At 49.5% G+C, this 13,684-nt stretch overlaps 1 protein-coding gene and 1 long non-coding RNA gene across 4 annotated transcripts; one reads left to right on the top strand and one right to left on the bottom strand.

Annotated features, from left to right (window-relative positions):
- Window positions 1-573: 573 nt before the first annotated feature.
- LOC128085948 (uncharacterized) lies at window positions 574-1,998 on the bottom strand. Its single transcript, XR_008209175.1, has 2 exons — window positions 1,746-1,998; window positions 574-757 (listed from the first exon to the last, which is right to left on the bottom strand). It is a non-coding gene; the product is annotated as an uncharacterized LOC128085948 (long non-coding RNA).
- A 1,287-nt stretch (window positions 1,999-3,285) lies between these two features.
- PGGHG (protein-glucosylgalactosylhydroxylysine glucosidase) lies at window positions 3,286-13,660 on the top strand. Of its 3 annotated transcripts, XM_052693970.1 has the most exons (15): window positions 3,286-3,420; window positions 3,599-3,679; window positions 4,464-4,728; window positions 5,462-5,672; window positions 6,504-6,981; window positions 7,993-8,112; window positions 8,268-8,399; window positions 8,483-8,594; window positions 9,443-9,515; window positions 9,985-10,121; window positions 10,694-10,827; window positions 10,915-11,010; window positions 11,468-11,565; window positions 13,095-13,300; window positions 13,469-13,660. In XM_052693970.1, the coding sequence occupies exons 3-15, from the start codon at window positions 4,476-4,478 to the stop codon at window positions 13,531-13,533; spliced, it is 2,115 nt and encodes a 704-aa protein (XP_052549930.1). In that variant the 5' UTR covers window positions 3,286-3,420; window positions 3,599-3,679; window positions 4,464-4,475; the 3' UTR covers window positions 13,534-13,660. The 3 variants fall into 3 exon arrangements, with proteins under 3 accessions (XP_052549930.1, XP_052549929.1, XP_052549931.1); XM_052693969.1 differs by lacking the exon at window positions 3,286-3,420 and having other exon boundaries at window positions 3,547-3,679; XM_052693971.1 differs by lacking the exon at window positions 3,286-3,420 and having other exon boundaries at window positions 3,548-3,679; window positions 6,546-6,981.
- Window positions 13,661-13,684: the final 24 nt, after the last annotated feature.

Here is a 13,684-nt window from a genome sequence, read left to right as displayed (position 1 = left end):
TTAAATTGTTTGGTTTTGTTTTTTAAGTGCTGCTGCTGCCTATGCAGCCACGGGTAGTTTTTCTTTCAGTGATAGCCTGATTGCTGCTGTGATTCAGGTGCCTTATGTGGCATTTTGATTCTCTGATGATTAAATATGCTGCATTACCAGTACAGAAATGTTGATCCTTATGATGCTTTCTCAAGGTTGATGTCTTGACTCTGGGTTTAATGCCAGCAACTGGAAAAAGAATGTGGCTGATGCTATGCTGCTGTGTTGGTGCTAGGATGTCTTGGACAAGGAAGAATTAAGCTTTGAAAAAAACAACAAAGCCAAAATTGTTGAACCCTACATCTAGTTGTGCCCCACCCTTCTCCCTCTAATCAGATTTGTTCCAAATTTCCTCTTGTTTCAGGGTGACTCAGTTCTGAATGCCTGCCCCTTCCATTGTCCATTGCCCCCTAGTCCGTTGCTGTTATGTTTTGATCTGCCCTGCCAACTGAGCTGTCAGATTGTGTGGCATCAGGAAAAGAGAACAAACCCATTTTCCTGCAATGGAGCACATGGTCCAAGAAAAACCAGCAGAGCCAGATGTTTCATGCCAACATGAGTTTTAATGAACATGCTCAGAGGGTTCTTCCCTCAGTGTAGACTCATTCTGTGGTCTCAGTTCTTCTCCTCAGTCTGCTCTGCTCCTGTAGTGCTTCACATGGGCCAGGACCCAGGCTGCAGGTCCCAGCAGGCACGTGAACATCACAGTCATCGCAATGGCTTGCTCCTGCCAGTAGGAAAGGGAAGAGAGGGATTAGTGAGGAGATTGCACATGTGGGATTTCAGGATGATGGCACACTGCATTAGACACTGTACTAATCTGATGCACTTCTTGCTCTTTCTGGGCTCAGATGAATGCCCTTGGGGGCTGCAGGAGGAAGTTTGGGTAAGCCCTGCAGCTCCCTCCAGCAGCAGCTCATGCTGGCCACTCTGAGTTGATTCCTATTGCTCTGTCTTTCTCAGTCATACATTGGCTGGGGAATCAGAGCGACTGGTGGCTGTCAGTCAGCAGCGGGACCCAGGCCTGGGCTCACAGCATTGCTGAATCAGCCGTGCCTGACTTTCAGATGACTTTGAGAAGGGACAAGCAGCCTGCAGAGGTCTCTACCATTCCTGGCACACAAGGGCAGCACTTACCCCCTTGTGCTGTCCCTTTTATTTCTTATTCACCTAAAAGAAGAGATGGGGCTTGTGGAGCAGCTGTCTCTCCTGAGAGTGGCAGACCTTGAAAAGACAGATTGGGTAAACCTACCAAGCCAAGGCTGCTGGTGAGAACTATCCAGGATTTCTGGCATAGGGTTCCTTCTTCCTACCTCCTCTTACCTGGCCCAGGAAGATCCCTGCAGCTGCTGCTTGGGTGGGGGGGTAATCCCCACTGCAGAAGGAAGGAGTGATGCCAGGACCCACCCCTGCCCTTGAGAACAGCTGCTGTGGGAGTGAGTGTCCCCTGAAATTGGTGTTGGGGGGGAGGGGTAATAGGACATGGGGCTGCCCTGTACTGGTGGGGGACCACTGCCACCTTCTTCCTGGTACTTTCAGGCTTCTTAATAGGGGGATCCACTTTGGCTGTGCCACTGAAAGTTCCTTTTTACTCCCACTTCCAAACACACAAACCTTGCTTTAAATTCCAAGAAAAGCATTGATCTGTGACCCCAGCTACTTCCCTCTCCCCCATCCCCTTACTGTTGCTTGCAACACCCCCACCAGCTACTTACAGCAGGAGAGACAGGGTGCTCGGGTGGCTTGGAGGTGACCCCAGCCCGGGGGACCCTCTGTGCCTGCAGCAGTGCAGCCAGCAGCCGGGAGCCCCTCTGGAAGCCCTGCATGGTGCTGACACGCTGAATGCCTTCTTGCTGGGCTGCAGCTGCGTGCCCTGTTGCTGTCACCACTGGGCACAGGGCCCAGGGCTCTCCTGAGAGCTGCAGGGGCCTGTAAATGTCAGGATCTTCCTAAAGGGCTCTGTTTTCATCCTTTGCCTGGAATCTTTCCTCCTTTCCTCCTTTTTACCTCCAGCTCCAGGGGGAAGAAATAGGGCACCACAGAAAGGTCTCCGGCTGGAGAGCAAACCTATTTTGGGGAGGTTTTCTTGAATCCATACAATTGCAAAATGCATCCTTGGAGTGATGCAGATCTAATGCCTGAAAGCACTTGTCCAAATCATGGCTTCTCTTTCTTCTCTTGGGGCCCAATGGATGCACAGGCTTATAATTGCACGCATGCGGGTGTTTGCATAGAATCTTACCTCCCCTTCCTTTTCCAACCCTAATAACTCTGTGCCTATCAAGTCCAGCCATCAACCCATCATCACCGTGCCCACTAAACCATGTCCCTAAATGGAATCACTAAGATTGAAAAAGACCTCACAGGTCACCAAGACCAACCATCAACACATCACTACCATACGAGCTAAGCCACGTCCAAGTGCCTCAATGTAGTATTGTCTGTCCTGCAAGTTGTGGACTGTCAAAGCTGCCAGCTGAAGCTTTCTTCTTGCCCTGACCCTGCAGCAGAAAGGGTTGGAAGGCTCCAGCCTGGCTCTTGCCCCCATGGTGTGCAGAGGGAAAAGTCGCGTCCTTTCCATTTGACGTGTCCCTGCTTTGCTGAATAACCCGGCTTTGTTCTCTCCTTACAAACAGCTCCATAGAAGGGCTGCCAGCAGTCATAGAACTGGGAGTGCTGCTTTGCTCTCTGTGACCCTATTCACAGCTCCCAAAACTCTGTGGTGCAGATGGGGTTGGGGTTGGGTGCCACTTCTGAAGGGTTTGCTTCCGATGGCAGCTTTGAGTCAGGTATTGGCTTTTGATGGATTTGCAGCCCGTGGAACAGCTGTGCAGTATTTACTCCATCAGCATAGGATTGATAATTGTCTTGAAGCAGCAGCCCAGAGGCAGGGGGTTGCTAGGAGAGGCCCAGCATCTGGCTGCTGTGCTCTCTGTGTCTCTGTTCTCCCACAAGGAACCGACCTTAGATCTTTCTGCTCAATGAGATTTGTTTGTCCCTATGAGTGCCACATGGGCTGTGCTCTCACTCTCGTTTGATGGAGTGCAAATGCACATCTGCAGAGAAGTGCTCACCTCCTTTTGCTGAAGGAGATGATAAGGGATGAGTTTCGGGCATTGCAGCCTGTCAAGCCTATACCAGCATGCAGGGGCTGGGAATTGAAATCAGGGTGAGAAGCCCTCCTGTACTCTGCCTGTTTGTGGGGTTTAAACAACGTCCAAAGGCACTGGAGTTGGAGGAATGGGGATGGATGGTGCCTGTGCCTTTATCATGCTGCAAGTCAGGGAGGGGTCCTCCAGCACCGGAAAGAATTGCAATGCTAGCACAAGTTCAAAGACTGGAAACTTACACAGCAGTAAATCTGGGAGATAAAGCCTGGCTTTTCAGCAGGTAAGCAAGAGGGTCACAGCCTGGTCAGAGACAAAGGGTGGCTCTTGTCAGTGATTGCTTATGTTGATGATCCCTTAGGGAGTGTTACTGTGGCTCTCTGCCAGGAACGCAACCGTTGCTGCATTTCCTGGATTGCTTTTGCCTGACCACTTTTCTCTTTCGGTTCCTCCCTGCACAGTTCCATGCTGAGCGCAGTTCCTGTGAGCAAACCCACGTTCCAGGATCAAGGTTGTTTGATTTTGCTAATAAGGAAGGGGAGGTAAGAAAAGCAATTTCCTTCTTCCTCTCTGTGTTGAGCAACTTCCGCTGTTCCCTGTGCAGGGCCCCACGGCAGCAGTTTTCACCCGAAACGCAAGGCAAGGCCTCACCCGCACACCTCCCACACCCTTCACTCCCCAGCAGGCAGGAGGAAGGCTTTCCTCGCCATCCAACCTCCTGACACCAGCAGACTGTGCTTACCCCGTGAGCTTTGGGCTGTAGCCAGCCTATGTCCCAGCTCTGCTTGCAGAGCCCATCCATGTCCCACTTCTGTGGTTTTTGGTGTTATTGCAGTGCCGAGTACCCCCAGTGCTGGTTACAAGGCGCTGTGCGTATGTTTGTAGAGATGTACCCAAAAATTCATTAATTATACAGCTCCTGCCTGATAACATGCTGAGCTGGAGATGAGGTGTAGGAGCAGTATGAGGATAAAGGATAAATGAATACTTGATAATGTTGGGAGGAAGGTGGACATGTGATGGGATGTGTTGGGAAAAATTGCTGAGACCCTGACCTGAAGAGGGCAACAGAAGAGGGGAAAAACTGGAAAAGCAACATAAGAAATGAGCATGTGAGGTTTGGGTAAGGTAGGCAGGTCACCTAGAGATGTCTGAAGCTTCACAAAGGGAAATGAGCTTGTGTGCAGCAGACCCACCTGAGACAGTGGAAGGAAAGCTGGGATGGAGGAAAGCCACGGGATGGAGGCTCTGGTGGGAACCATTGGCAATGCCCTGTCCAACCCACCTCTGATTTTTTATTGTCTTCTTTTTCCTTTAATTTTGCAGCTTTGCCTAGTGATGGCTGATGGCGAGGAGGACCCTGCTGTGTTCACCTCTACTTGTTTGCCCTCCGACCCACGGCTCCTTGCTACAGTGACCAATGCTTACCTGGGCACACGTGTCTATCGCAACATCCTTCATGTCAATGGTGTGTACAATGGGGCGGTGGGGAACACACATCGTGCTGACATCCCCAGCCCAGTCAATGTGAAGATGACAGCACCTGATGGGGATGTACCTGTTGAGACCTTCACCTTGAACACACGGACAGGTAAAGAGCAATACGTGAGCAGAATATCTTTCTGTTGTTAAAAGATGTTTGGTCAATAAACTCAGTAGTTTATGAAGAAATTGGATGAACTGTAGCCTAAATTTCATTGATTCTCATAGGCATCCAACTGCAGATGTTGTTCAGATGCAGGCATTTGTTTTATTGACATCTAGTGACTATGTTAGGTGAACTCCATTACATGTTTCTAACAGTTTTTTCTCTTATATTTGGACAGTAGCCAGCTCTGATCTTGGTAGAACATTGGGAAGTATAACTGGGAGAATGGTAAGGAGGGTGTTTTTGCTCATCCTTCTGTGAGGAAGGTATTTGGCAGATTTCAGGTCTGAGCTGCATGGAATACTAAGTAATCTCTAAGTAATGCAGCGGACATAGCATGAGGAAGGCCTTACTTTCCCATATTATTCCTTTAATTTGGTGTTGGAGCAAGTGGAGAAAAGAGCTAGCAAATTTGAGACCATGTTCCAGCCCCTGCTGGTGCTAAGCTCAGCAAATGCTGCTCAATCACAAAGCTTAGTAAAATATATAATGGCACAAATCACTCCTCATCAGCTTGGTCAAGTTAAGGGTGTTAACAGTAATGCCCAGTCAAGACTTGTTTTTGGATCTGGACCTGGGAAAGACAGTTCCATTGCCAATAGGAACTGGTAGAACTGGGAGGCTAAAGCAGAACATCAGAACCCAATGGTTAAAAAGGCTCTTGCTGCACTTACAGGAACCTTCAGCCATAAGCTTCAGTCACCCAATTATACAGCCACACACAGGATCTATGCTCACCATTCCCTCGTCCACCTAATGGCCTTCAGCATCACCATCCGGCGATCAGCTGGCATCAGCCAGCCCATCACTGTGCAGCTCCAGACTCCTTTTGTGCCAAAAAGCCAGGACTTGGACCTGCAGGAAGGACCAGACTTCCAAGGAGCATAGTGAGTATGGACCAAGAGCTTAGCTCTGAGCGAGTCCTGCCTAAGCTATATCATGTTGCTTTGCTCAAACTGAAAACATACAGCTAGAGCTAGAATGAAATGGTAACTATCATTGAGGTTTGTGCATGTCTGCTTCTTTTTGTCAGGCAAGGCAAAAAGAATTAAATATAGAAATAGTTTTTATTAGTTGTGACTCTGAAATTACTACTTATGCTTACGTGTGAAATGGCATTAGAGACCACAGAGGCTACACGTGGCTACAAAGAAATGAGTTCGGAAAAGATAGTGATCTTGAAGGAGACAACCTTTAAACATGGCTTCCGTGAGGAAGCTGTAATCAGTCTTCATCTGATGGGAACAGGGGAAAGATACTCAGCTGCTAGGGGCAGTTCAACCTGCACCGCTGCCCTGCAGAGCGGTGGGTGCCCCATCCCTGGAGATGCCCAAAGCCGTGCTGGATGGGGCCTTGGGCAACCTGAGCTGCTGGGGGGCACCCAGCTCATAGCAGGTTTGGGGTTGGTGGGCTTTGAGGTCACAGAATCTCAGAATGGCCTGGGTTGGAAGAAACCTCAAGGATCATGAACCTCCAACCCTCCCTCCACAGGCACCAATAGTCACATGTAATACTAGACTAGGCTGCCCAGGGCCCCATCCAACTTATCCTTGAACACCTCCAACCCAACTCCAACTCCTCCATTTCAACATGGTGTAAGAAGTGGAGCTAGTTAATACTGGAGCTTATTGCTGCAGATGTTTGATGGAAATAGAGGGCAGAACTAACTCCTCCTGGGTCACTTCCACCCTAATAGTTCTGTGGTTCTATGTGCACAGTGCTTTGCTCTCCCTTTCCCCATTCCTCACCATCTCCTGCAGCTACGTCTATGGGCAGACACTGGTTCCTGAGGTGGAGGGGGGACCCCAGCCCACTGTGCATATGCTCTGGACTCCTGTGCCGCGAGCTGTCACCTTGCATGAGGAGGAGCAGGAGCGAAGCTGGGAGTTCCTGACGGCTGTGGCTGAGAGTGAGGAGGAGGCCAAGAAGAGCTACAGCGAAGGGCTGGCACACGTGGCAGCTGGCTCCCTGCACTCCTCCCATACCCATGCCTGGGCTGCTCTGTGGAGAGGGTGCTGCGTGGACCTGGAAGGCCCACTGCCTTTGAGACAGGCCCTCTATGGGTGTCTCTATTACCTGCTGAGTGCCATCCCTCCCCAAGATACACCGGGATTCCTCTTCCATGGCATCAGCCCTGGTGGCTTGTCCAATGGCACACGGGGCGAGGACTACTGGGGGCACATCTTCTGGGATCAGGTGGGTTGAGGCAGTGCTGGTGTTTGCTTGGGGGCTGTGAGGAGTGACTGGGGTAGAGAGGCTCAGCATGGGACTGCTGGTCTCCTTACTGGCAAAAGGGATGTTTGGCAGTGGTCTCTTGTAGAAGAGCATCCTTCTCCTTTGGAAACACCTACTGAGGTCCATCTTCATCCATAGAGCCCCTGATTCCTTTGTCGACTTAAAATCTGAAGCACAGATTGGGTTGCTCACACAAGAAAGGCTAATGCAAAAGGATCTTCAGTTTAGAATACGGTCACCAAAGAGTAGAGTAGAGTAGAGTAGAGTAGAGTAGAGTAGAGTACGGTCACCAAATTTTTGCTTCTTTAAATGAATTGACACCTGCCCACCTTCTCCCTGTGTTGGTGGCAGCAGTGAGCCTTGTTGTGCCCAAACTACTGTAAGAACAGAAATATTTTTTCTGCTATGGGCATATTCTGCTTTTCAAGTTAAGTTTGGTGTGTGCTCAATAAACAAGTTGGTCTGGGAGGCTTTTCCCCAACAAGAGGCTTGGGTTTGCTCTCAGCGCAGCCACACAAAATGAGTACAAACAGCTCTGCAGTTGAATATTTCATGTGTGATGTGAACAGGAAGGACAGCTGGATGGTGCTGAAACTCCTACCTAGTCTGGTCTTTCAGTGGGCAAGGGCTTTTCAGTCCTGTGGACCTTGTTGGCATTCTTCCTGGCAACATGTGGTTTTGACCCGTCAGATTCTCCGGCCTCCCTTCTCTAGCATGGCAGGAGATCTTTCTGGGCTTATCCTAGTGAGATACCAGGGAGGTGACTGGCAGGGAATTGAAGGCATGGGCACCTGGATGCATCTGTGATGGTAGAAACAGTCCCTCATGAATTGGACACATCTGACAGCATCCTTAAGTAGTGGCATAGTCATGGTCACAGCATTCACCACCGGGGGTGGACAGCCAAATGCAGGAGCATTTGGCTGCCCTACCAACCCATCTTACCACTTTGCTTTGCCTGCATGTTTCCAGGACACCTGGATGTTCCCGAACATCCTGCTGTTTTATCCCAAAGCTGCCCGAGCCATCTTGGAGTACCGGATTCGCACACTGGAAGGAGCTCTACTCAATGCACAGGAACAAGGCTATGAGGTGGGGGTGGAGATGTGGAGCTGAATGTCACCCAGAAGGATAGTCAGGCTTTCCTTGAGCCAGGGGCTGTGAGCTAGGTTTTGCCTGCATGTGGTAGACCAGGATGATTGTTTCAAGATGTGCTCAGTTGCTCCATGGATGTCTTCTCCCAACAGGGTGCCAAGTTCCCATGGGAGAGCGCAGCTACTGGTCAGGAGGTCTGTCCTGAGGACATTTATGGAGCCCAAGAAATTCACATAACCGGGGATGTTCTGATGGCCTTTGAGCAGTATTACTATACCACACAGGTAAAGGGAGTGTTTGTCACAGTTTAGACCCCATTGAATCTCCCTCATGCTCCCTGTCTTTCTCTGGCTTTGGCTCCTTCCAGGACCAGAAGCTGTTCAGGACTGATGGAGGCTGGGCGCTGGTGAAAGCCGTGGCTCAATACTGGTGCAGCAGGATGGTGTGGAGTGAGGAGGAGCAATGCTACCACATCCGAGGTACTTCTGAAGGGAAGGACTTGAGCTTGGACCTAGGGAAAAACACACAGTTAATAACTTAAAGGTCGCATTGCCTGAAGTGAGGAAGGTGCTCTCAGGATAAGGTATCTTCTGCCTGATGATCTGCCCTTTCTCAGCTAAATCATACAATATCCTGGCTTATGAAGGACCACAAGGATCATTGAATTTGTTGAGATTTGTTAGTGATGATCACAGTGAGAATGCTTGGGCAGCATGTCTCCCTCTGCCCAGTGGTTGTAGAGAACCCACACCCACACTGTGGCAAAGAAAGGAAAGAGGTGAGGATGAGTGTTCTAAAATTATCAAAGCCAGGAGTGCATTTTGGGAAAGAATGGACCCCGGACCCCAAGCAGGGAATCATAGGTTGGAAGGAACCTTAAAGATCACTGAGCTCCAGCCCCCATCCATAGACTGGTTGCCCCCCAGCAGGCCGAGCTGCCCAGGGTTCTTGGGCTCTTCCAGGGATGGGGCACCCACAGCTTTTGGGCGTTTCTATGTTAATGAAGCCAAATTCATGGGAGGAATGGACACCTCAGTGGTTTTATTAAGAACTGAATCCATGGTGGGGCCTGTGGGAGCAGAACACCCAACATTGTCTTAGCTCAGAAGTAGGAGCTAGTTTTGGTTGAAAGGACTGTACTTTCATCAGGATACACTTCTGAGTCAGACCTCATATATCAAAAATACCAACACCTTTTCCCACCACACAAGTCAACGTGGGCAGTCATCAATACAATGGAGGTGTTCCTGTTCTTGTGCCACTTCCCTGAAACACACCTTGGGTGTGCTGCAGAGTGAAGTGTCCCCTTTGTCTTCCCTTCCTCCAGGTGTCATGCCCCCAGACGAGTATCACCACCAGGTTGATAACTCTGCTTACACCAATGCTGTGGCACAGAGGAGGTAATGCGCATGCCTTATTGAGGCTCTGGCCCATCTTTCTTCTCATCTGTCTAGCAGGAGGAGGAGGCAGCAAGCACCTTTCTTCTGGCACAATACTTCTGTCCAAGTTGGTCTCTTCTGCCTTCATCTGCATCAGCAGAAAGAAATAGGTTTCCCATGGGTTTCCATGAGGACACCTAATGACACATCTGATGTCTCAGATGTCTACATTAGACAGAGAGGAACTCCCCTTCTTAGCAGTGCTTGTCTCCTTGCAGCATGTGACGCCGAAATAATTAGTCATTTGGAGATTACAAGTCCCAGCAATGAAAGTTGTTACCCAAAGATTAGACTTTGATCCCATGTTCTTTCTAGGAAACTGCTTTTTTGCAACGCTCACTCTTTTCTTCCCTTTTTCCTCTTCCTCTCTCTCCAAGGGGCCCCAGCAACCCAAGCATGATGTGAAGCACTGTTCCTCACTTCTTTTCAGCTTAAATTTTGCAGCCAGCATTGCTCAGGACTTCTTGATCCCTGTGCCAGAGGAGTGGGTGGAATGTGCAAAGAAAGTCAAAGTGCCCTTTGATGCAGTGCGGAAATATCACCCTGAGTATGACGGTTACAGTCCAGGTGGGTAGAGGGGCATGCAGTTCAGAAGCCTGCCTCTTTCTTTTTAAGACAGGAAATGTGGGCTGAAACAAAAGAGCACTGGTTCTCTCAGCATTTGTATTGCCAGTACAGAGGACCTGATTTGCAGAGTTACTTTCTGCATTTTGGTGGATCCTTTCTCATTATAGGACTCATCTAATTAAGAATTTGGGGTACAAAGAGGATAGGCCTTGAGAGTTTGAGACACTGGGCTGCAGGCATCGTGGTGGCTATGAACCCATTGCTGACAGTTAGGTTTATCTTTCCAAAGTCAAGTGCTGCGTACTGAATGTCCTATAACCTCCGGTTACTGGAAGTCTGATACAAGAGGAAGAGCACGCCCAGCTTATTGCCCCTTTCCTCTGTGTCGTTTGCCTTAGTAAAGCAGTGCTGAGCTGTCTCCCAGCTCTTCAGAAGAGAGTTCCACCACTTTTCCACTGTGGTGTGGATTTTATTGGCCTAAGTTTATGATTCTGTGTCACATCCGTTCCCTCTGTGAGTTAATTATTTGTGGCAGGCATGTGGTCGGGCTCAGTTCTGATCCCTTCTCTCAGGTGAGCCTGTGAAACAAGCTGATGTTATCCTGCTGGGCTTCCCTCTGATGCACCCGATGCACCCTGAAGTGAGGAGGAATGACCTGGTGATGTATGAGCCCGTCACCACGCTGAGCGGGCCAGCCATGACCTGGGTAAGAGGAACTCACCCACAGTGTGGTCCTTTCTATCTGAGTCACTCAATACCGGTGGGCACTGACCCACTCTGCTCTCTCCTTCAGAGCATGTTTGCAGTGGGCTGGCTGGAGCTGAAGGAAACGCATAGAGCACAGTGCCAACTGAACAAGTGTTTCAGCAACATCACTGAGCCCTTCAAGGTCAGCTGCTGCCCCGTGGCCAGTGCCACTTGGTTCTGTCTTGTCTGCTCCCCAGTAGGGAGGCCCTGTCTCACTGACAGCACTTGTGGTCCCTCGGTTATTGGATTATTGTACTGAGCTAGGTGATCGCTCGCTCCATCTCTTCTGCACACTTCCAAAAAGAAGCCAGGACCCATCTTCTTCCAGTCAAGCAGCATAAAGCTGAAGTCTGTTATCATGGTCACCCTAGGATGCCCTCTGCCTGGGGAAGATGGGGAAGGGATGGAGATGTGGGACTTGGAGACCCATCAGAGCCCAGCCACCACCTTGTTCCATGATGAGCAGCAGGATATGATCATTGCAATGCCCCAGATATATGACAGCAACAGCAAGCATATACAAGCACCTTTAACTGTGTGAAGAGTCCCAATGCAACAGCTGACATTTTTCTTTTTGTTTCCTCTTCTCCCTGGAACAGATCTGGGTGGAGAACTCGGATGGGTCAGGAGCTGTGAACTTCTTGACAGGGATGGGTGGATTCTTACAGGCTGTCCTCTTTGGTTACACAGGGTTCAGGTGAGACTCCTGTGAGACTCTTGTTTAATTTCTACGCAACTATCAAGCGGCTGGAAAACTCAGTATTCCTGTTGCTTGTGGAAAAAAAAAAGGCACCTGCAGTAACTAGTGCAGAGCATCTGCTTTCTGCTCTGAATGAATTGCGCCGTTAATGGGTGAACTAGGGGTATTGGGATTGGCCACTGGTGTTCGTTTTGCATAACTCCCAGTGGTTGTGGATGTCACTGAGGGGACAGTTTGTGATGCTGCTGAAGCAGCAAGAAACCAGGGAAGATTATTTGCTGTTCTCACGCCAAAAGGCCAAAAATAAGATCTGTACAAAAGAGGATATGTCCTGCTGAGCCCCAGGAGCTGTGTGAGAAGGAAGCTGGTGTGCTGCTCAGATAATTTCAGACTCATGCCTCAGCTCTGGAGCAGCTGGGTGGTTTCAGTCCTGAAGCTGTAGCCACTGGAGTGTATTCTTAGAATTTAATTGAGGATGGATCAGACTGAAGAACCTTCTGGTTGCCAGCAAAGCCTCCTCGCCCTAACAGTGTGTTTTTACGCTGTGCCACTAGCTGAAAGCCTCAATCTCAGCTGTGCACAGCTCAGTGTCTTCAGAATGTGCTGTTGCATTCCGGTGCACAGCCCTCAGGGTAGGGTCTGGGAGAAAGGGTTCCTGTTTGCTACTTAAAGCTCTTCAGCCCAACCACCATGGAGCTGAGAGCAGATATTTGCTGATAGCTTTGCTGGTTTGTTTGTTCTTGATTTGGTTGGGTCTTGCTGAAGCTGAATGTGCATCCCAAAAACCCCAGCTGCAAACATTGTGGTGCTTTCCTGAGCTATCTGGGTGTTCTGTTGCTCGATTTTAGTATGTGGCCGAGAGCCCACACTTGCGCTTTATGTGGCTGCATTTCAATGGTGATTGCAGCCAGCTCTGCCTCCCACTGCTTGTTCCTGTACTCCTTCCCCTCCCCGTCCCAGAGCAGGGCATTCCTGACACTCTGCCAGCAGAGCTGCTCTAAGGTATCACCATAAGGCGAAAAAACATGGTGGATTTTGTGTGTGTGTGTAGTTTTTTTTTCTAAATCCAACCTCCAGACCACAAATTGAGGAAAAGAAACACCTTAGGGCACTGAGATGAGGGGTGACAACCCAAGTAGCCTTTCAACAGATGCTTGAAGATGTGGACGCCCCATCCCTGTGGCTTTGGGAATCCTAATCTGGTGCCATATTTAATCATTGGCATTCCTGCATGCAGCTGAGGGGATGGAACTAGATGGTCTTTGAGGGCCCTTCCAACCCAATCACTCCATGTTTTTATGATCTTCAACCCTTCCAACCCAATCACTCTATGATTCTGTGATTAGTAGGTTTGGGATTAGTAGTGTTTGGAATTTGCCTGAACATCTTTAGGATACACCTAGGACTTTTTCTGCCAAAAAAAAAAAATGAAAAGGAGTCATGGGAGAGGGCCTCAGGATAATTCAGGGTGTGCTTGCTCCACAAAGCTGTTAGCAAAGCAGAACTGACTTGCCCTGCCTTTCCAGGATCACAAAGACCAACCTTCGCTTTGACCCTGCATTTCCCAATGATGTCAACAAGTTGGAAGTCACTGGTGTCTCCTACTTGGGCAGCAAGCTGAAGTTCACCATCACCAAGGAGGAGATGAGGATTGCAGCAACCAAGTGTCCCCTTTACCCTCCCCTGGAGGCGGTGCTGGAGGAGTCTGGGCAGTGCTTTCCTCTGCATGAAGGTGCGACCTCTACCAGGGTTAACTCTGTGCACTGACCTTGAAGTTATCAAACAGCACTTCCTGCTCCATAGCTATGTAGGAAGTCTTTGCTTGAGCATGTTTCCTAAAAATTAAGATAATACAGAGAAAAGCCATTCCGGTGTCTCACATGTGTTGTTTTGATTCCAGGGCAGAGCATCTCCTTCCCCACAGCTGCTGGATGCATCCGGAGAGCGCCCAGCAAAGGACTTTGAACCTCATGGGTCCGGGCTTTACATGATGGGCATCAGACCCACCCGTACTGATGTGTGGACATCCTGCACCATCCCCGTATTGATATGAGTCTGCTGAGGCTGCCAAGAGAATGCTCTGCTCTGTTAATTGTGAGTGTGAGCATTGGTTCTG

Source organism: Tympanuchus pallidicinctus, unplaced genomic scaffold (assembly GCF_026119805.1).
Source record: "Tympanuchus pallidicinctus isolate F22 unplaced genomic scaffold, pur_lepc_1.0 scaffold3, whole genome shotgun sequence".
Taxonomy (NCBI): Eukaryota; Metazoa; Chordata; class Aves; order Galliformes; family Phasianidae; genus Tympanuchus; species Tympanuchus pallidicinctus.
The sequence above is the reverse complement of the archived record's forward strand: the minus strand, read 5'-3'. Positions and strand labels throughout refer to the sequence as shown.